Genomic DNA, 24229 nt, shown 5'->3' on the forward strand with positions numbered 1-24229 from the left:
TTTAATTCGTGAGACAAGATTTTGCTTGTAGAACTTATGTGACAGTCATATTTTACTGCTTAAAATATGAACAACAAGCCTGACACGGAAAGAGATACTATCCTGTGATGAATACATATTGGAAACTGAGCTAAATGCCAGTGTAAAAAAGCCTCAGGATGAAGTCTTCTGGTTTAGAGAGAGAGGGGGACCATGAGAGACAGGACTGTGACCAGGTGTTTACAGTAGGAAGAGAGAACCAGCAAGCACTATGAGCTCTTATCTCTCCGGCTCCAAAAAAACTACACTCTTTTTAGCAAACCCCCGAACTCAGATGAAGCACTTTGTTTAAGTTGGTTCATATTTGTAGCTCTAAATAGCTTAAGAAAAAGGCTAAGTAATCTTATCAGAATCTCTAAAAAGGCATTTTCATGAAATCAGAAATATGTTAGGATAGCAAAAAACTTAGAACAATGTGCAGAAGTTCTACGGGTAGGGCTAGAGAGATGGCTCAGCAGTTAAGTGGACCTGGGTTCAATTCCTAGCACTCACGTGGTGGCTCACAACTGTGCAGATGTCCTCTTCTGATTTCTGTAGGCATAGGGCACACACACAGCATACGTATATACATGCAAGCAAAACACTCACACACATAAAATTAATAAATCTTAAAATAAATTAAAACAACAAACCCAACCCCTTGGGTGCTGACATGCTAACACAGCTGAAAAAACCAGAGCTGACATCAACTGCTTCGAGCAAACATGCTCCTTCACTGTGAAGTGACAGCCATGTTTGGGACAGGCAGAGCTGCCGTTTTACCTGGGCCTGTGTGGATGGGGTGGTGGTGGCCACAGCAGCCTGAGCCTGCTCTTGCTCCTGGTAGTACTGAGAGGCTCGCCGGTCCTCCTCTTCCTGGAGTTTCTTTGCCAGCTCCAAGTCACTGAGCCCTTCTGGGATCTGCTCCCAGTTGATGTCTTGGCTCTGCTGCTCCTGTTGCAGTGACAGTGCCATAAGGTAGTCCTGAGGGGTCCAATCACAGCCAGCTTCAGCTTTGAGAGTGACCCAGGAACCAGCCAGTGTGAGCTCTAAGGGTGACTTTTACAGCACAGGTTCTTTTGGGGCTTGGGGAGGGGTTGTTTTGTTTTTGGAAACAGGGCTTCTCTGTGTAGCCCTGGCCATTCTGGAAATTGCTCTGTAGACCAGGCTGGCTTTGAATTTAGAGATTCACCTGCCTCTGCCTCTTTGGTGCTGGAATTAAAGGCATGAGCTGCCAACTGCCCAGCCCCACAGCAGAGATTTTTTTTTAAAGTTCTGTTTCTAAGTACTTCTTTGCAGAGCTATGCATTTTTTCCTACATAGATTTAAAATTCTTTTCTAGAATCCATAAATAAGGCATTCAAGAAAAAGTACTGAAAAAAAAAGTTCAGCTTTAAAAAGAAACCCATGAGTATGGAAAGTGCAGCCAAGACTGAAAAGCAGAAAGCCAAAGGCCCACAGCAGCTGTGGCCGCTGTTTACAGCAGCACCTTGTCATCCACACACAGACTCAACACATCTCCACCCTCTAGAGCTATTTTATCTCCTACTTTCGTCTAGTGTTTGTCTTTAAAATATTTCAAGAACTTCATAAGATTATTTACTCATTTTTCTCTCCCTCCTCCCCAAACTGTTTTGTTCTGCTCTGGGGCAGAAGTCTCTTAGGCTGGCCTCCTGAGGGCTGGGACACTGCCACATCCAGCTCAAAGGACAACTCTTGTTCCATTTTACTATATTTTACTCCATTTTATTACATAGTTACTCATTTTTGAGGGAGCTCCTTGCCATACAGACCTGGTAGGCCTCAAAGCTGCTACTTAGCCCAGGAGAGCCTCGAATTTGCAGCTACCTCTGGGACTACAGATAGGCGTGTGCTATGTAGGAAGTCCTGCTATCTTTTTATTGCTGTTCCTTTGTTTTTGAGTCAGGTCTCAGTCTACAGCAGACATTAAACTCAGAATTCCTGCTGCTTCAGCTCCTAAAATGCTAAAATTATAGACATGAGCCATCATACCTGATTAAGAAGATGATTTTCAAATATTCACGTGTATGTGTATGCAGGGGCACACACTCGTGAGTGGAAGCCAAGGGACAATTTCAGGTGTCAATCACATTCTCTCTCTTTGGGGGCTGGGGTACAGGCTTGTGCATTTGTGCACACCTGTGGTGGTCAGAGCAGGCCACTGGGTGTCTCTTTGTTACGCCCTTTATTGCAGTCTTGAGACAGGATGTCTCAGCGAAGCAGAAGTTCATCTTTTGGACTAAGATAAGCCAGGTAGCCAAGCAGCTGTCAGGAGATACCTGTCTCTACTTGCAATGCTGGGTTACAGGGATGCATTGTTACGCCCAACTTTTTACATGGATGCTGGGAATCTGAATTCAGGTTTTCATGGCTGACCAGTTAGTCCCAGTGATCATTTTGTCTCTGACTTCCCAGCACTGGAATTACAAGTGCACGCTACCATATCCAGCTAGGGATAAAACTCAGGTTCTCATGTGGGCACAGCAGACACTTTACAAACTGAGCTATTTCCTTGGCCCAAAAAGATGATTTTTAAAGCCAATGTAAATGTAGCTACAATCAATTACTAGGTGATTACATCTTCTCCTAACTCCATACCCAGATCATCTCCTATGGAAAAAAGTTCATCTTGGTCAAAAGTCTCATCTAATTTAATATAAACCTTTATCACTTTTTCATTTGCTATTTATTTACTCATTCTCTCCCTCTCCTCCCTTAATCCCACCCAGCACTTGGGAAGCAGAGGCAGGTGTGTCTACAGATAGAGTTCCAGGACAGCCAGGGCTACACAGAGAAACCCTGTCTTGAAAAATCAAAACACAAAACAAAAAAGCCCCAAACCCAAAACCTAAAACCCATCAAGAACTACAAATGAAAAGTAAAAAACACATACTGCCTCTATTCACATTCCTGTGTGTATTTGTGTGTGTGTGTGTGTGTGTGTGTAAGCTCTTACTGCCAAGCCTGATGGCCAGAGGTAAGTTCCTGGTACCCACGTGGTTGATGGGAAAGGACAGATCTATACACTGTCCTCTAATTTCCATGTGCCCTGAGGCACACATACCCACTTATGGACAATCTAAGTAAACACAACAAGATGGAGCACTGGTTTTGCTTATGCCTGTCTTCGATATGAATTCTCCACATAATGGCCTGTTAAAAGCACAACGTAGCTCATGCAGTTCCCACATTTAACACTTCATAGCTGCTCTACTGCAATTAGAATGAAAGTCAAAGTCCTTACTGTGACCCTCACAGTTCAATATAAATCACCTTCTGAATCATATAGATAATCACTTTTCTATTTAGGAAATGTGAGGAAAACTCACAGGTAAATTAATGGATGAATTACAATTTTAGATAAACAAAGTGACACTTGAAAATAATTTCTTTTTTCCTTGTTAATACCACATCTTGTGGGCTGGGGAGATGGCTCAGTGGTTAAGACCACTGACTGATCTTTCAGAGGTCCTGAGTTCAAATCCCAGCAACCACATGGTGGCTCACAACCATCTGTAATGGGATCTGATGCCCTCTTCTGGTGTTTATGAAGACAGCTACAATGTGCTCATATATAATAAATAAATCTTAAAAAAAAAAAAAAAGACTGCATCTTGCTATGTTGCCCAGGCTGTTTCCAACTTGTGAGCTCAGTGACATCCCCCAGCCTCCCAAGCAGCGGTGAGCATCACATTGTCAGCATTTGGGATGTAGAGGCAGGAAGATCTCTCAGTTCAAGGGATCCTGGTCTATCTACACAGCAAGTTGTAGACCAGCCAAGGTTGTAAAATGAAGCCATGGGGGAGTGGGGGGAGGAAGAAAGAGAGGGAAGGTTGGAGGGGGGAAGGGAGAATATGCAATTAGACAATGTGACAGGGTTGGGTGGGAGACAATTTACCTGATCTATTTGGTCTTGTTGACCTTTGTATACAGTCTCAGGATCTGCAGGAGGCCGAAGATGGAATTCTGAGTCACAGAAATTCCCATCACCATCTACGTTGTGGAGGCTTTCCCAGATAATTTTTTCTTCAGTAAGGAACCCCTGGTCTGTCACCAACAAATACAGTTGACCCTTAATAAGAATAACAAAAGTAAAAGGAGTGTTAAATTCTCCCAAAGTAGCCAATATTATATTTAAGGAACATTTTAAATCTATATGCTTGAAGTACAGTAATTATTCTAACTAGATCTGTGAAATCCAGTAAAAGACTAAGCAGATAACTTCTCTGCTTACACTCACCTGGTGTTAGCTGGCAGTCAGCACAGCACAGTAAAACAGGAGATAACTTTTGGCATGCTGATAAACAGCCTGGGGGTTTGCAATCTCATTTCACAAAATATAAAGATACAACTGGAAAGCAAATGCAAAAAAAATAAAAAAATAAAAAAAGGAAAAAGAAAAAGTGTCTGGTTTCATTTAAAAAACCAAAAACAAACAGCTGATACGACTAATCTAACCCAAGCCAGCCTTTCTCTTTCTCTGTACCATTTTACTCCTTAAAAAAAAAAAAAAAGAACAAACCCCTAAAAGTATGTGTGTGTGTGTGTGTGTGTGTGTGTGTGTGTGTGTGTGTGGTGGGGGGGGGGACTGCACAAGTGCAGTGCTCCATGGGGCCAGAAATGTGCCACATCCTCTGAAGGTGGAGGTACAGCCTGCTGAGAGCTGCCTGGGTGTAGGAGAACCCAGGTTTTCTGCAAGAGCAGTGCATGTTCTTAAGCTGTGGCATCTTTCCAGCCCTATTTGTTTTCTAAATACCCTACCATGGAGTTGATTAACCAACAACACACTGTGTTCAAGAACAGTGCCTGGGTCTGGCTCAGCTGTGCGTCCCTTTTGCCCCTACTTAAGGATAAAGGACAAACCTCCCTTTAGAGGCACTTTCCTACTCCCACATTCCCACTCGTAGCCCCCAGGCTGTCCTAGAACTCACTTTGCAGAACAGGCTGGCTTTGAACTGAGATCAAGTGTTGTGATTAAAGTGTGTACCACTAGGCCCAGCCTCTTCCCCATTCTTACCTTTAAAACAAAGTGGCAATTTCTCATTCAAAAGTCAAGTTATTTTAAAATAACTCAATGGGTTGTCACTTAGATGTGGCATTCTGTGGGGAAGAAGCTGTCACTCTAGACAAACTGAACAGAATGAACTGATTTGTACTGCAGAGCTGGTGAGGGAGCCGGGCCTGTGGAACTGGGTAAGGGTCTTTCACTCTGCTACTCCCAAGCCACACACTTGTCTCTCACCAGCTTAAGCTCCACCCAGAACAGCACTTTTCATTCCCAGTCTCTAACAGGAAAGGGAAGCAAAAGCAAGCTTATTTCTTCACTCCTTATAATGCACAGATCCCTTTAAAAATCACAGGTTGGTGGGGCATAGTGGTGCACACCTTTAACCTGTGAGTTCCAGGACAGTCAGAGCTACATACTGAGCTCCTGTCTTAAAATAAATAAATAAATAAAAAATAAAATACCAATCAATCACAAGTTGATCATTACCTGGAAATATACCATCTCTGGGCTCTTCACCTCACTTGTTTCTCTATAGTCTGCCAGTGTTTTAAGATGATCCCACATTAAGAAGTAAAAATGGGAAGGGGCCGTGGGGTAAAGACTTTATGGGTAAAGACTGCCTGCATTCGATTCCTGGAACCCATATGGTAGAAAGAGAACTGATTTGCCAAAGTTGTCCCCTGGCCTCCAAAAGTGCACCATGGCACACAAGTGTCTTTGCCACAAACTTTCTCCACCTCCCGATAATAATGAGTAACAAACAAAACAACACAAGAGCTAGATGCAGGCACAGGCAAGGGAACCATTTGGGCCCTGGATTTTGTGGTTAACAATGCAGAGTCTGAGACCAAGCGTGGTGGCAGCACACTGTAATCCCAAACTTAGGAGGCAGACAGATCTCTCTGAGTTCAGGCTAACCTAGTCTACACAGTAAGTTCCAGGATGGTCAAAGCAACATGGTAAAATTGCCTCATAAACATAAACAAAAACATGAAAAACACCAGCCATGGGTTCCACACCCACATCCCCAAACCCCTACAGGGGTGAGCCATCACCCTTACGCCCAATATCTCCTGTTTTGGAAAACCATTATATAAAAAAAGCTTTTAAAAAATGTTCATTTAAGTGTGTGTGTGTGTGTGTGTGTGTGTGTGTGTGTGTGAGTGAGAGAGAGAGAAAGAAAGAGAGAGAGAGACCAAGTAACCTGGGCTCAAACTCGCATCCTCTGGAAGTACAGCCAGTGCTCTTAACTGAAGCATCTCTCCAGTCCTCAGCAAACATTCTAGGAGTTGCCTGCCACTGCTCCATTCCCACTATTCTTAAGTAACTCAGATTCTTTTGAGGCCATTCCTGTCTCCTCCTCCCCTGTCTGTGCCCAGGGTTCTTATCTCTTCCTCCTTAGCATCCCAGATGCTACACTCTAACCTCCCTCCTAACCTCTTCCTTTCTAGCTCTTTTTACTAAGGCATCTTCCTTGAGTTGACCCTTTAAAAGTTGGCATTCATTAATTCTTTCTGTTAGGTTTTCTCTTTGGGTTCCTTATTTTTCTTATAAACTCCCCAAATTACTGTATTTTCTTGTAAAGCCTAAAACTATCTGTGTGCCCCAAACATTCCAGAATGGAAGCATTTTCTCAGTGTTTCCACTTTGAAGGGTACCTCTGAAGTACCTCTTAGCTCCCAGACCCTTAACATTGTCTTTTTTTCCTTATCTGTTTCTTTTGTTTGTTTGTTTTAGGATAGAGTCTTGGAACTCTCTCTGGCCTGGAACTTGCTATGTAGACCAGCTGGCCTTGAATTCTCAGAGGTTCACCCACCTTGATCTCCCAAGTGTTAAGATTAAAAGTGTGAGCCACTGTGCATGGCCAGTCTTATAAGATTTAAAAAGGAACATCACCATCCACATGAGACCCAGAAATCACCTTTTTTTTTCAAATCCAGTGGAGATATCAGGCTAATCTGTCTCCTGAGTCACTGCAATCTTCCCACACTTTATAGTCACTACCACACATTATAATCTCCTCCTCCTTTTATCTCTTGGAGTGTTTCCTAATGAAATTTCACATCACTCTCAAAGTCTAAAGCAAATCAGTGGCATACAAGGGGCAGGAGAGCACATGGCACTAGTACAGGATTGTTTAGTTACATGATAAACTGTATAGGAAATCTTAAAAGCAGAAGAAAAGGCAGAACGTATTTTCTGGGTTCCCATCTTATAGATGGGCCTGCTTGGGGCACATCCTCTTCAACCACATAAAATTGGGAACACCTAGCTGACCAGTAAAGACTTCCTGGTTGGGGATAATGTTTTAATAGAAAAGAGAGCATCAGAAGGTATGTAGTTCTGTGGTACAGTGCTAACTTAGCTGGTATGAAATGAGAGGTGGAAGGGGAGAGGAAAAGGAAGGAGAAAGAAAGGGAGGAGAGGGGAGAAGAGGAAAGAGGGAGAGAAGAGGAGAGAGTTCTCAGCTTACCAGCCAACAGTTTTCCAACAGAAGTGTTTCATTCCTACTCATTCTTAGGCCAAAAGAAACACCAGGGCCATAGAAAATCAAGTTCATTTCTTCTCTAAGACTCTGGCCGGAGAACCCATGTTTCTGTTAGCCTTCTTTCATCCATCTTACATCTAAATATCCAGCTCACAGCTCTTTTGGTTCCTATTACCTTAGGGCCTTTGCACACATGTTGCTAAGTATTTCTGCTTAGTTATTTCTCTTTGTTGTTGTTGTCTTATTAACTGATTAAACTGTGAGATGATTCATTCTCAGATTTCAGTTTTCTAGTCCTTGGCAGTACTGAGGATTGAATCTAGGGTCTTGTGCATGCTGGGTAATTGCTCTACCACTGAGCAGTATACCCCAAGTCCTTGTAACTGTGTCTCTGTGACATTCTCCAGGAAGTGAGTTCTAGGACAGCCAGAGCTACCTCAGGAGCTGCGCCATGTGTCCTCAATGGGAGAACCATGACTGCTGTGTCTATGGCTGTGGTCATCCTGCTTAGCTGAGTTAGGATGTCCATGGGTTCAGGGCTTGAAGAGGACAATGAAAGCGATGCTCTAGCAGCCACTCCGATTTGACACGCTTTGACTTTAGATTCTTGATCTTCACATCTATGAAGCTGAAGCAATAAAATATACTTTTCTAAAAATAAAAGACCTATTTATGGCTTTGGTATATTCTTTCATTGGCAAACAAATAATTTTATATTACCCCATGTCATCCATTGATTAAAAAAAATTGATGGAAACATGAAGATGTGATTTATGGCTTTCATAAGTTACTTTCATTAGAAAATAAACACACATTCACAGGGGAGGAAAACTGGTAACAAGACAGAAAACAGTAAAACCTCGGTAAGGACAGTAACTGGGAGCGTTTGGAGCCACTGATGCAGGACGGGAAGTGTAGCATAAGTGTGGAAAGCTCATCTGGCATGTGTAAAGCACTGGGCCTAATCCTTTAGGCTGCAAAACCCAAACAACAAACATCAAAAAGCCTAGTGTTCAGGTCCCATCTCCTTTAGAGACTCTGGGTTAATAGCATTAGTGGTTGGTTCTGGGCACTGGTGTTTTTAAAAAGCCATTCAGATAGGTCTAGGATTCAATCAGGGCTGAGAACTACTAGTTTAAGTAGAAAAGAGGCAGCTTTCAGAAAGTTAGTATTTGGGATGCTTCTCTAAGAATGGGTAATTTGGGGATAGGCAAACAGCAGTGAGGAGAGCTTCCCAAATAGGATGAAGAAATAAGAATGGAAGCAAATGAGGACACATTAAACTCATATAGGATGGGTCTGTGGCATAGCAGAGCTGCATTGTGCTCCAGGCATAGGGTGTTAACTGAACATCTGTGTTGTTTTAACAACACAGCAAGAACAATATCCAGCCATAGGGGTCTAGGCTGATAAACTTCAGAACTAGATGTTGCTTGTAAAATCAAAAGAGACAGATCTAAGATGAATAAAAAGAATTGACAATTAAGTGTGTGTGTATATGTAAAAATCATAAACACACTGATACCTGTGTAATAAAAGCCAGCATTGTTATGAAGGGGATTTATATCGGAAGGAAGGTGAGGGGTGGGAAGAAAGTCTTGTTATGTGTCCCAGGTTTGCCTTGAATTTAAAACCCTCTTTCTCATACTCAGAAGCTGGGATCACAGCAAGCACCAACACATTCACCTTAATTCTGACTCTACCCTCACTGCGTAAACACAAGCACCCGTTGTTCACAGCCACCCTGGTTCTAAGTAAGAAATAACCTAGTTAGGCATGACAGTACATGTGTTCCAAAGGCTGAGGCAAGAGAATCTCCACTTCAAGGCCAATGTGGCTTCAAGATAATAAAAAGTAACAACACGAGTGCAATGCCCTCTGATAAAAAGGTTGAGACTTTACCTAAAACCAAAAGCTGACCAAGGTAACATTTTAATTGCTAATTCACTCCATTCTAAAGCCATACTTAATAATTACCTTCACAACTTGATGACTAAGGAATATTATGCTAAATTTTATTCTGCAGCAGATCAAAACACATCTCTAAGTCAAACTCCTTTGATTGAGAGTAAAAAGTATCTTTCTATATCCTACCTTGTATTTTGTCATGGTGCTAAAATGATTATTCCGAAAGAACACACAGAGTTCTCCTTCCTGAACCGTTGAAGTCAGTTCACATAATCCATGGTACGTCAGTTGAGTGGCTGTATTGTTTAGAAACTGCTCAGCTACAAAGCCTATGGGAACCAATGTGTACTATGAGAATAGAGAATTATTTCAAAGCCAGAAAGTTATTTTTCCTATTTACAATTGTTTCAACTATATACAAAGGCCAATTAATATAAGACTTTTTCTGTTAACACGATGGCCTCCAGATTGGAGATGTATCTTTCTAATTTTCTTATGGAAGCAGTGTCCCTGGTCATTCCTGTCCTGAAGAAGCAGTGATGTGAAATCACTTTCATCCATAGGTGTATTCACTTGTGAAAACTCTTCCAGGAGGTTTACAAGGAACACAGACACCATAAACAACAAGGAAGTTAGTCTACATTTTATAGAGAGCTGAGGCCAGGCATGGCAGTATATGCCTTCAATCTCTGTGGGTTCAAGGTCAGCGTGGTCTAGAAAGTGAGCTCCAGGCCATCCAGGGTGAGAGAGACAGAGAGAAAGACACATAGAGACACAGAGACACAGAGAGACACAGAGGCAGGCAGAGAAAGCACATCAAATGCTGCACACAGAGTTGAGTTGTATTAAAAGACACTTCACTGAGAAGCTGAAAATAACTGGATGGGACTTGGCAGGGAGATTAGGGCACTCCTTTCCATGGCTTATCGTCAGGCCAGGACAAAGGAGTTCTAGCAATTTGTCCATATATCACACTGATGAAGACTGGGTTGGGGGAGGAGAGTTTGGGGTTTACAGGACACATGTGTGCTTATACATTGGAAAACAAGAGTCCCTCCATTTGATTGTTATTATTACCTTGCTTGGCAGAATGTGTCCAAGCTTTTACTATTATGTACCCTTTCAGAGGATGCACTGTTTGTGCATAAAGACCACCCGGCCCAGTGTCCATGCTCATACATGCATCCTTTCTGAAAAAGGTTCATTTATTTAATGTATATGAGTACATTGTGCACTGTAGCTGTCTTCAGACACACCAGAAGTGGGTATCCAATCCCATTACAGATGGTTGTGAGTCACCATGTGGCTGCTGAACTCAGGACCTCTAGAAGAGCAGCCAGTGCGCTTAACCACTGAGCCATCTCTCCAGCCTCATACATGCATTCTTGAGAAAATTAAAAAAAAAAAATCCCTGCACTGAGGACAGAGCCACACCATCATGCTGGTATGAAGTTAAAAAAATGAATGCAAGACATCTTTTTCAGAAATAAGAAAATAAGGGTTGGAGAGATGGCTCAGTGGTTAAGAGCACTGACTGCTCTCCCAGAGGTCCTGAGTTCAATTCCCAGCAACCACATGGTGGCTCACAATCATCTGTAATGGGATCTGACACCCTCTTCTGGTGTGTCTGAAGACAGTGACAGTGTACTTACATACATTAAAAATAAACAAATCTTTAAAAAAGAAAGAAAGAAAAGGAATAAAAAATAAGCTCACAGAAAGTTAAAGGTTTTCCCAAAGACACCAAACCTGTTATGGTAAAGTGACAACTAGAACCAGAGGGATTATTATTGGTATTAAAATGTTACAAATTTAGTGCAGAAATGACTATGAATTCCACTTGAATTACATATCATATGAAATCATAATACATAAGCTTATTAAGAATTTAAAACCACAATATTTTCTAATTCTTTTGTTGTCTCTTAAATGATAGTTTCAATCCAATATAGATAGATAAATCTACTCTAGGTTCCACTTTTAATAACCAATTAAACAGATTTTGGTATGTCACTGTACATAGCAGTGAACTTATGTGCATCCCTTCAAATTCTGCACTTTTGCTGGGGCAGGGTGATACATGCACACCTCTAATCCCAGTACTTGGGCAGCAGAGGCAGGAGGATGGATCTCTGTGAGCTTCAGATCAGCCAGAGCTATTTAGTGAGACTCTCAAGTAAGAAAAAAAAAAAAACAGTAAAAATGAACATCCTAATAAAAACATCTCAAATCTCTAAGTTTATATTGATACAATTTTTTCAGTGAGAGAGAAGAAAGGGAAATCTATTTTTTTTATTATTATGCTGAGAATAGAACCCATCTAGGGCTTTGTGTGCACTAAAATACTCTACCACCAAGCCCAGAGAACTACCATTCACACAAGTATGACAGCCAATGATTGTAAAAGGAATAATAAAGACATCATAACCACTACAACTATAATCGATACAGTTAAAAATCAATGGTTTCTAATCTATCGAGTATATGACTTTTAGTGAAAGGTTATTCACACAGTTTCAAAGCCTATGGACAGATTATTAATTACTTATTAATTACAAAGAGAAAATGGTAATTTTACAATACAGATATTTGGACTATTGTCCCTCGATCAGTTTAAATGTAACCGATAATGAATAATCTGACTCATACCCGCGGTGCAGCAATAAGTCTGCTACAGAGGACGGCCTCTGTGTGGCATTCTAACTCAGCTGTATCAGCTGTGTCTATCCAGAAAAGAACAATCAGATAAGTCAAAGTTAGGGCTATTCTACAAAACACTGGCCTGCACTTATAAATGTTAATATTGAAGAGTGGGAAGGACGAGCAGAGGTGCAGGGGTTGTGGGCAAGAGAGAACAATGCCATAAATGCATGAAAGTTTGGAAAGGGGCTGGAGATGGGACCACTGGCTAAAAGCACATGTTGATCTTGCAAAGGATCCAAGTTTGGTTCCCAGCACCCACATCTGATTACTTATACTGTCTATAACACCAGAGGATCTAAAGCCCTTCTGGTCTCAGCATGCACCCCCATGCATGGTATACACACACACACACACACACACACACACACACACACACACACACACACAAGTTTTAGAAGGATTCTTGGCTATGGGTAGAACTTTGTACCAATGCTTCTTCCTTTGTGTGGAAGGAATTTTGTCTGGCTCAGCTTTTGTAGGCTTTGTGCATACTGCCACAGCCTCTTTGAGTTCATATATGTATCTGTTCCGTTGTGCCTGAACAATGCTGTTTCCTTAAAATCATCATCCATCATGTCTGGTTCTTAAAATTTTCCATTCCCTTCTTCCACATAGATCCCTGAACTAAAGTTTAGGGGGAGGGGATATGATAAAGGCATCTTATTTAGGGCTGAGCACTCCAAAGTGTCTCTCTCTTTCTTTGTGTGTTGCCCAGTTGTACATCTTTGTGTTAATAACCATAGCAAAAAGCTTCTCTGGTGTGGGTTGAGCAAGGCATTGATCTGTGGGTATAGCAATGTGTCATTGGAGCCGTTTTATAGCTGTATGCATAGCAGAGTAATAGTAGGTTTTCCCCTGGCCTTATCTAATGTCAGGTTCCTGGCCTCATTAACAATATCAGGTACTTCCCACCAAACAGCGGTTGGTTTCTCCTAGAGCATTCATGCCCCTATTTGTAGCAGTGGGCATATTTTGTAGGCAGGTTGTTATTACAGCTCATAGGGTTTGTAGCTAGGTAAGACTGATGATTATTTTACTTCTCCAGTACTATGTATAGTAGCTTCTACCACCATGAATGCTAGCCAGTAGGAGTGAAGCTTCCAGTTGAGTATCAGCTAGATTTCTCTAGGGAGAGAGAAAAATCAGTTTTCTTCAGTTGGAGTGACACTGGGTATAGCCCCACACTTCAGGGCAGGCCCTATGCTCAGGAGTGGTTGAGCAACACCTATCAGATTCCATGCTTTTGTTTTTGCTTTTTTTAGTGAGAGAGAAAGAACATGAGTTGGGTGGATAGGGAGAGGATAATATCTGGAAAGAGTTGGAAAACAGGAAAAAAAATGATAAAAATACATTGTATGACAGACTCAACTAACCTGGACTCCTGGGGTCTTCCAGAGACTGAACCACTAACTGAGGAGTATACAAGGGCTGGACCTAGGCCCACTGTGCATATGTAGCAGATGTGAAGGTTGGTCTTCATGTGGGTCCCCCAACAAGTGGAACATAGGCTGTCTCTGACTCTACTGCTTGCCTGTGGATCCTGTTCCCCTAACTGGGCTGCTTAGGCTGACCTCAGTGGGAAAGAATATGGCTAATTCTGCAGTGACCTAAGGTGTCAGGGCGGGGTGATACAGAGAGGGACCTCCCCTTTCTCAGAGGTGAAGGGGAGGGGGTAGGGATGAGGAGCTGTGTGAATGGGGGGCTATAATCAGGATCTAAAGTGAATAAATTAGTTAATAGAAAGAAAAAAAACCATGAAATTCTTAAGGGATAAATAAAAGTTTAAAATAAAGCAGGAAAGAAAAGAAATGGAAAACAGGGGTCTATTCTAAATGACAGAAATTGAAGCTCTTACAACTGCTAACTAATCCTTGGCTGGAGCATACATCAAAAGAAACAAAAAGTTAGAGAGAATGGTTAAGAAGACCAGGAGCGGGCTGGAGAGATGGCTGGAAAGCACTGACTGCTCTTCTAGAGGACTTGATGACACGTTCATGAATGAAGTATGTGACACTTGCAATTAGCTCTGGTACAATTTAGGAAGAAAAAGTGTGCTGTGTAGGAATACAGAAAAAAGGCAAGTATTCAATGTGTGAACAAATGGTGAGTTAAGTAAAGAACATGTGAATGTTCACCAAGAGAATCTAACTTTTTATGGTTTTTGAGACTTCTCAAAATAAATCTGGACAAAGAAAGATGATGGATATTATTTAATAAATTAATACTTATTGCCACTACTTAATAAAGATAATATGAATGCAACTGGGCAAAAAAAAAGTTTGAGTAAATACCCTAGAGTTAGTTTCATAAGTTTGTGTTTATCCCAGGAAGAGTTGTTAGGAAGTTACTCCTAAGGGTGTGAAGCTGAATGACTGGCTTTGGGGGAGAGGAAACATGACTGCTGCTCACTGAAACAGTACTGCCAGGCTGCTTCTGACATCACTGTAGAGCATCCCCCACCACAAGGAATGCAGGTGAAAATATTTCTTATATTTTGAGGTCTCATGGCATATGAGTCATCATTTAAGACTACAGGCTTCAATCTTAATAATTAAGTAGTTAAATCTAACTCCTAATCTAAACAAACTGGTTTGGATATTTTACTGATTTAGAAGAAAGATACAGTTGAAGGCTATAAATGAAAAGGGTGCAGATATGACAGCAAACCACGTGGGAAGGTTGCTGAAATGTGAGTGAAAACAGCCACTGTGGCTCTTCCCTCTTTGTGTGAACTTCAGGGTCTGACACAAGTCATGGCTGGTATTATTTCAAACACACTATATATTGCTATTTCTTATTAACAGAAAACTAATTTAGCTTTTAATCTGTGATAGACTTCATATATTATTACTTCTTTGTGGAAAAATCATTTAGAGTTTTATTACTATAGAATTGATATATTGAAGACTTTATCATAAACATGCATGGTATATGTACCCCTTCTTGTTTTTTACAAAGATATTTTTCCTAATTATCCACACTATCCTACACCTGCCCATTACTCCAGGCAGTTAGAGACAGAGAAGCAATGAAGGGACTGACTTTCCTGTGTTCATTGTGTTTAGGGTGCTACCAACTCCTCCCCTCGAAGAATCACAGCCAAGCATGAGAAGGATGCTGTCAGGCTGTTTCCAATGGCTTCTCACCCATACATGCTCACCCAACTTCCTTTCATGAATTCTGATACTTAACATTTTGAATTTTGTTCTTTCAATTACCATTAAATTATATTTTAAAGATCTATATTATTATTATTATTATTATTATTTTGTGTGTGTGTTGTGCATGCATGTTACTGGATACATGAAGAAGTCAGAGACTAACTTTCAGGAATTGGGTTTTTATTTCTGCAGTGGGTAATGGAGATCAAAGTCAGATCATTAGGTTTTCTGTGGGAAGTGTTTTACCTGCTGAGCTACCTTACTAGCCCTAGAATAATACAATTCTAAAAGTGCATGGAGTGTTGTTGATACAGTAGACTCTCTAGATGGAGATTTCCTTTATAGGCTTCTTTTCAGGAGTATATCTGACACTGGGAATATAGTGGGAAGAAGTACATTTAGTAAGCATATGGAGAGAATTATGCTCTTTCTTTCGTGTTGTGAGATGCTCTCACACTGTAGCCCATATTGTCTACAGCTCATCATATAGCTACAGCTCATGCTGGACTCAAATTCATGGCGGCTCTCCTACCCAAGCTCTGAAGCACAGGGTCAGAAGAGGCATGAGACACTACACCAACAACATCTTTATGATATGATATCTTTATTATAGCTTGTTTCCTTCCTAAATTGTAACCTTTTCTGTCTTAGGTTGTAGTAAAACAGGGTCCTGTATGTTTATATTATCTTTTTAAGTAACAGACTGGGATAAACTTTTATTACTTGCTTTTTTGCATGAATATATTAAGATCCTGGATAATTAACACAATTAGTAGGACGAGTTAATGAGAGTTGTGTAACATCATTTTATATGCTCTTATATTGTCTTTTGTTTTTGTGTGTGTGTTCATGTGTGTGCATGCATATGTATGTAAGAGTGTGTTTATGTGGAGGGCCAGTGATTAATGTGGGTTAATGCCTTCCTTGTTGCTATCTCCTTTTGTCTGAGACAGGGACCTCAGCAATTTAGCTAGAATGGCTGACCAACCCAGGATCCTCCTGACTCAGAAGTGCTGGTTTTATGTGGGAGATAAGAGATCCAATACAGGTCTTACACATCTGGCATTTTACCAACTGAGTCATCTTCCTAGCTTAGACCATTGTTTTGTTTGTTTTTGAGACAGAGTCTCTATGTAGTCCTGGCTGGTCTCAAACTCACCAAGATCCTTCTGCCTCTGCCTCCTGGGTAGTGGTATTAAAGACATGTGCCGCCTTGCCCAGCCCCTAGCCTTTAATGTATCCTTATAATAACTAGCTTTCCTTTCTAAAAATGTGATGTATGTGTGTGTGTGTATAAATAAAATCAATTTTTATTGTGCTATATGTTGAAGAGCTTCGTCTGAGTGAGGGACTCATTTCTTGCCCCCACCTCTTCTGATACTTCTTTTTCTTTTCTTCTCCTTTTTTTCACCATTCTGAGGAAGAACTGAGTGAGTGGTGGTGAAAATTTATGCAAATGGATTCTAGCCTGAGAACATTCTGGTTTCAAATCTCTTTACTCACTATTAACTGGAGCACAGCTGAAAAAAGTTATATATTTTTAAGTGGAGTAAATGTAGTTTTATTGAGGAAAAGTGACAAAGAACTCTTGAGAGTGGGAGAAAAAGGCTGAAAAAATATTGAGCCGTCTCTGTGACAGCTCAGTTAGTAATCTTGGTCAGTTACTCATGTTCCAGGAGGCTTTTATGCTGAACTGCAGTGAGACACTGTGGAGAACATATACGCTCTCCTCAGACAGAGGGTTCAGGGTCAGTAAAGCACCCGCGTCATTGGACATCTGACCATGCCAAAGCTGTAAGTGACTCAAAGTGTTGTACTCCCATCCTGCCCTGATTTTACATGTCAGATGAATAGGGCTCTAGAAAGAATGCTTTCCTGGCATGCCTACAAATGCTTCTCCTAATTATTTCAAGTGCCAGCACTTGTGGTATTTTTAGAAGTCCTATCTAAACAATTTACAGCTATGAATATGTTATTAAGAAACCATTATTTTGCATACTTATAAAAGATGAATGTAAACTCAACGACTTCTAAGACAAGTTATTTCACCAGGTATGAGCAGCACTCACCTACCTTCACTAACCAACTGGCTGTTGTCTGAGTGCTTACAGGAGATGATCTTCTCTACCAGCTGGTTATAGCTGCAGTTGCCAACAGCTCTTACAACGTCATCGGTCTGAAAAACAAATGATGGTCTCACTAGTCCTGGAAAGACTGGAAACAGTAACAAGGGCAAGCAAGCCCCTCATTCTGTAAGCATGCTGTCTAATAACCACACTAAATGAACATGCTTAGGAGAATGTCAGATTAGAAACCTAAAAGCAGTTTCACACACATTATGAAAACTATTGCAGTTATATTGGAATTGTGCAAAAAAATGATAGTTATTTCATGCAACTTTAAGACTTTAAGGGTGCATTTAAGCCACTTATAATACATGAGGTATTCAGGAGGAAAAAAATAAGAAAAATTCAGGAGGTAGAGATCTGACTTAGAGATAAAAGCACTTGCTGTTTTTCCAGAGGACCTGAGTTATTTTTCTAGCACCCACACATGTATCACAACTGTCTGCAACTCCAATTCTAGAAGCCAAACCCTCTTTTGGTATCCATAGCATTGAACAAGTATAGTATAGAAACATACATCCAGACAAAACATCCATACACATAAAACAAAAATAAATAAAAAAAGAAAAGAAAAACTTAGTGTTCAGATAAAACACAGACTTTTCAAGCAGCATGGTGGCACATGCCTGTGACCTTGGTGCCGAACCCTCCTCCTCCACGACAGCTTCACACTTAGCGTACTTTCTCTCTCTCTCTCTTTCTTTTTCTTTTTCAGAGGAAAGTCTCATAAGTCGCAGGCTGGACTCATCAAACTCAGAATGCCCATGCTGTCTGCCCATCACTTTTATCAATTTTGAGGCATTCTTTTGTCTTTACAGTCTCTCTATATAATTATATTTTATGTGTGTCTCTTATCAACATCGAAACACAAATCTATTTTAATCCAGCCCACAATCATTGTCTTTTAAAGTACTTGCTGAGGCCAAACTCAGTAACAAAGCAAGACTTATCACAATATCAAAGACAGAAATTGTTATTTTATTTCTTTTTCTTTTTTTAAAGATTTATTTATTTATTTTATGTGAGTGCACTGTAGCTGTCTTCAGACTCACCAGAAGAGGGCATCTGATCTCATTACAGATGGTTGTGAGCCACCATGTGGTTGCTGGGATTTGAACTCAGGACCTTTGGAAGAGCAGTCAGTGGTCTTAACCACTGAGCCATTTCTCCAGCCCCATTATTTTTTTTATCAATTAATGCTGGGTCTTTGGAATACTTTTATTTAATTATTTCTCCTTCTATTTTTGTTATTTTTGCAGAGTTTAGAAATTTTTAGTACCCAAAAATATATGTTATTGGTAATCATCCGTAACTTAGATTTATCTATATTATATACATGATATTTAGTTTTTCTTTATATTTGGAGTAATTTTACTGCTTGTCCAAATACTTATTTATATTTCTACTAATAAAGTTCTAGTGATAGCAAATTTCTAAAATGTAATTTGGAAACAACTTTGGTTCATTCTTGAAAGATTATTTTACAAGGACGGAACTATGGGTTAGTGTCTGTCCCCTTCAGTTCACTGATGCCATCCTGTTGCCCTCTAACCTTGGCTACGGAGGATGTGGTGGCCTGTACCTGTAGCCTTAGCACTTGGGAGGTGGAGGCAGGTGGATCAGGAGTTCAAGTTGATTCCTCTGCTAAATAGGTGTTTAAAGCCAGTCTCGGATGCACCAAACCCTATCTATAAAATAAAATAACATAACATAAAACAAAATAAAATTTTAATTATCAGTCATTTAGAAGCATCTTCTCAAGTGACTGAATTCTAGTGTTCATTATCCAAAAGAATATATTTACTTGCAAGATAATTTTCTCTTTTGAGACAAGGTCTCTCTCTATGCAGCCTGAGCTGTCCTGGGATTCTCTATGTAGCCAATGCTAGCCTCAAATTCAGAAAGTTGCCTGTCTCTGTCTCCCAAATATTGCACCAAGCAAGACAGTTATTAAGAGACCACAGAGTTATAATGCAAAGAAGCATCCAGTTTTGAAAGGTTTTAAAGCTTTTGCCTTTTCTTCTTTTCTTCTGAGCATCGGGATTTGTTAGAAAGCAAGCGAATGGAACAGATCTAAAGCACCAAGGCTTCTCTTGAGAACCTCTGCCTAGACCAGAAACTGCATTGAAGTTAATTTCTTTTGTAAGCATGTTATTTACCCATGGACTGGACAACTTACAACTAGCTACACATACAAATAGGTGATCTCAGTTTAGTTTAATGTCATGTTATTCACAAGAAGTAAAACTACCTGGCACTGCTACACCTGCATGCGTAAAATGCTGGGCGTAGTTGACTTTTAGTGGCACCCTCAGTGAAAGAGTACCAACTGAAGCATAGATATCCTTGTTAAAGTGAACTACTCTCCAGTGCCCAGAATGCCAGTGCCTTTAGCAATAGACGGGGAGGAGGGCACAGGCAAGCCTCTGCTATGATGACCTTTCTCTCAATAACTAATGAAAGCACAATGTACTCCATCAGTTAATATTTATTAAGCACCTACTGTGTGCAACACACTATTCTAAATGCTAAGACATAAGATCCAAGGCCCATAAAATAAGCACTTACTGAGAAATTATAGTCAGTCAGGTAAATGAATAGATAATTTTAGTTAATGATAAATGAGAAAAGCATAGCAAAGGGAGAGAAAATGGTGACACGATGAAGAACAGTAAGTTTAGGGAGGGCCTCTCTGACAAGATAATATTTGACAAGAACTTTTGATATACAAAGAACCAAATATGTGAGGATCTGAGGGAACAAGGTACCAGGAGAAAGAGTAGTCCACAATGAGCACTAATCCACCCACTGCAAAACTGAGCTGGGCTGAGAGTGCAGACTTGTCTGGCATGCACAGGGCTCTGGGTTCCATGCCAGGACCTGCAGCAACACTAGCAGCTCTGAGAGGAACAAGCTGACCTGCTTAGCTAAGAGAACAACAGCAAGTGTCTCTACAGGAAAGTGAGAATGTCAGAGAAAGGCAGGAAGTGGTGTTAGGCAGAGTCTAGGGCATAAAACCTAGATTAAGCTAAGGCAGGATTGCTGTGGACTCAACGCCAGCCTGGACTACATAGAGTGCCAGTCTGCCTGGGCTGCCATACACACAAAAAACAAAACCAAATCATGATTTCACCTTATTGCAACTGTACAGGAGAGTTTCAAAAATTGAACAAAAAATAGGTGTGTGTCACTTTCAAGTATGAAGATAATTAATTGGTCCTGAATGTTTTTTTTTTCAGCAAATAACAGAGCAATGGGACATTAACAGGCAATTGAATAAACAAACAAATTTAATTAAGTATATAATTATTTTACATATAAAACTCAAATCAATAGACATACAATTATTAAATATTATATAATATCATTATCTATTATATAATATATATTGTACATAATAATTACTATATAAGACATATTAATAATGTAATTAATTTATGAAAATATTATTAATTGACAATAAATAATAACTAATGGATAACAGTTAATGTATGCTATATAACAGATAAAAAATACTGTTAAATATAAATTAACTATATATCATATATAATTAAATATAAAACCAAGACAATTTAGAATACATATAAATTAAATATAAATGTATATATGTTTAGAATAACTTTACTGCATTTGTATTTATATAACTGATACATTTTTATTTTATGTATATAAATGTTTTGACTACATGTATGTCTGTGTCCCAGTGGCATGCCTGGTGGTTGCATGGGTCAGAAGAGGGCACTGGATCCCCTGGAACTAGAGTTGCAGTTGTGACCTGTCTACAGTAGCCAGTGCTCTCAACCACTGAGGCACCCCTCCAGCCCCCTGTGTTTATATAACGCAAATTCTACTTACCTGAGGATCCACTAACCACCCATGATACAAAGGAATATCAAGAAGATCAAAGACTATGCACTCTGGTGTGTACTCAAAAACTCGCACCCCAGTGAACCTGACGTTCACGTCCAGGCCTGTCTGCAGTTTGTGCAAGATCGCCATAGCATCACTCATATTCTGAAAATACAAAGGGAAGAAGTAGAGCTCAGAAGAATAACTACGATAAAAAGTTGTATGTGGTGGCATGTGCCTGTGGTACCCACATGGTTGTCATTTAAGCCCAAGACATCCAGACTAGCCTAAACAACACAGCAAGACCCTGTTTCTAAAAATAAATAAAATAAAAGACCCAAGTTATTCTCATCAATGTTTTTATTTTCATTTTCTGGTTTTATTTTATTTTTTCTTTTATTATAGTCCTACGGCACTAGAAATCAAACCCAGGGATTTACACATACTACATAAACCACATCTTCAGCCCTGCAGCAGACTGTGGGGCTGAAGTATATACTGTGTACCAAGTTCCAGTCATACAGCAGTGAAAATAACAGTGTTCCTGCTGTCGGGTGATCTGTATGCTACTGTAAGAGACAGCCATGAAAATAAACAATACAATGCCAAGCATCAACAAGAAAAACTGAGCAGTCTGAAACTGTGCAGTGGCAGAAAGTAAGAACTTATTTTTAGACTAAGTTAGCACATGCTTTTAATCCCAGCAGTGAGACAGAGGCAGGCAAATCTCTGAGTTTAAGGCCAGCCTGGTGTACAAAGCAAGTTCCAGGACAGCCAGGGCTATCCAGGGAAAACCTGTCTTGGAAAGCAAAGCAAGGAAAGGAAAGAAAGAAAAAAAGAAAAGATAAGAAAAGAAGAAGAAAAGACAAGAAAAGATAAAAAGAAAAGAAAGAAAAAGAAAAAAACCCCACTAAGTTCTGAGAAGCTCTGGTGGTAGTGGGGACCCTTCCAGACAGAAGGGAACACTAGTTACAAACACACACCACCATCACCAGCACCACCAAGTACAACCACTAACAAAAGAGCATTGACACCCAAATGAACATATGACAATGTCTGTGGACAGCAAGGAGCTCAGTAAGGGAAGATCTAAACAAATGAGGGAGTTGTAGGCGAAGTCTGAGAGACAGGCAGAGAACAGATCATAAGATCTAACTGCCCTGATCAAGGAGTGAGTAAAGGTACTTGCTGCACAAGTCTGATGAGTTTTGTTGTTGGAACCCATAATAAAGAAATGATTTCTGCAATGTTGTCCTCAACTCTCACATCTGTAGCACATGCACATGGATGAATACATTAATTAACTAATTAAAATAAATTTGGTCACAAATTATTTAATGAAGATTATTTTAAAACCAGTTTCTCTGGTTATTTTAACAATTAAATATAGGAATAAACAAGATATATCCCATAGAACGAGTAAAAGCCAGCACACACTATAATCCCAGCATCAGAGAAGTGGAAGCAGGACGATGGAAAATTCCAGGTGAGGCTCCATAGTAAGACTAAGCCTCAAAAAACTGTAAATAATTTCCTACCATTTAATAACCACCAAGAGCAATAAAACTGATAACATAGATAAATTTAAAATGAATAAATATTTGGACAACTTCTTCCTAATTCTCAATTGATAATTATGGTATAAAATTTAAGAGTGAGGGATGGTTGCTGACCGATAACCCTTAAGGGTGTTGGTAACACTGTTTTACATTTCCTCTCAAAGGTACTGCTAGCCCAATGAAGTATTTTAAATTTAAACACAGAACATACTTCCATTTATTTCAGACAGTCTTGCTATATAGGCCAGGCCTTGAACTTTCAGTCCTCCACCCTCTGCCTCCTGATCTCTTAGAATAAATGATGTGATATTTGTCACCGCCAGCTTAAACAAAAGCGAACACATTTGCAATCATTTAAAAACCTGTCAGGCTGAAGGTACAGCTTAGTGGTAGAGCCCTCACTATAGCTAGCTTGTGTAAGGTGCTCATTAAATACCCTGCAACTGCAAAAATAAATAAAGGACATAAAAAATGAAACCCTGTTGCCATCCATGCACACCATGTTTTTTTACGCTTCAAAGGTCTTAATCTATTCAGCAAAGGTAGGAATTTACCATGTGGGTTCCAGGAATTAAATGCCTTTATGACTGATCTCAGTGGTATGTCCTCTGTCTCAGAGTGGGACAGCAAATGCACCCGGACTGCCTGGTGGTTTGAAGGGAACAAACATGCTGCTGCCCCCTTCAAACACTTGTCAGATGGATCCTTAGGACCTCCTACAGAAGTTAAATGACACCAGATGACCAGCCACTATTTTGAATTTGACTCAAAAAATATCTCATTGAGTTCAGTAAGAAATTATATAAACTTTATAAGTGAATAATTTGAACCTTACAATTTCATACTTATAAAGTATTATTTTTATGTGGCCATAAGTTATGGGATCAGAAAGAGACTTGGAAAGAGGAAGGTGAAATCTAAAGGTGTGGGGAAGGAGGAAAAATGACAGTAATTAACTCATGTGAAGCAGGAAGGGCCATTGGGGAGAAGGAGGAGGCAGGGAGGGAGAGGGCATGAAAGGGTAAGAACGAGCACGCATGAAAATTTCATGATGAAGCACATTACTTTCTATGCTAGCTTAAAAAACAATTAAAAACGTCATTTTTTGGTTTTATATACTAGAAGCAGATGTAAGATTTCGTTGAGGAAGATGTTTGAAAATCACTGTTCTGGGGTGGTGGTAGCTCAGTGGTTGAGAGCAGCACCCAAATGACATCCTCACAGACATATATGCAGGCAAAACACCAATGCACATAAAATGTAAAGAGCAGTCACTGTTCTAAGTATAAATTCTCCTAGTAATCTTTGGGAAAGTTCCTTCTGAGTTTTACTCTTTCCTAATAAAAGTTAAAACAACATACAAAGTTGGCTTTAGCTGTAGATTACTC

General features: G+C 40.0%; 1 protein-coding gene across 1 annotated transcript in view; it reads right to left on the reverse strand.

Annotated features, from left to right (window-relative positions):
- The window catches only part of MINDY2 (MINDY lysine 48 deubiquitinase 2), a 54480-nt gene that overhangs the window by 7143 nt on the left and 23108 nt on the right, over positions 1-24229 (reverse strand). The window contains exons 4-8 of the mRNA XM_080934506.1: positions 21289-21447; positions 17381-17483; positions 9630-9772; positions 3938-4111; positions 802-1002 (exon numbers count right to left, since the gene is read on the reverse strand). Of these exons, the coding sequence (XP_080790632.1) occupies positions 802-1002; positions 3938-4111; positions 9630-9772; positions 17381-17483; positions 21289-21447 (780 nt within the window). The remainder of the gene's footprint in view (positions 1-801; positions 1003-3937; positions 4112-9629; positions 9773-17380; positions 17484-21288; positions 21448-24229) is intronic.

This window comes from Micromys minutus, assembly GCF_963924665.1.
Source record: "Micromys minutus genome assembly, chromosome: 21".
Classification (NCBI taxonomy): domain Eukaryota; kingdom Metazoa; phylum Chordata; class Mammalia; order Rodentia; family Muridae; genus Micromys; species Micromys minutus.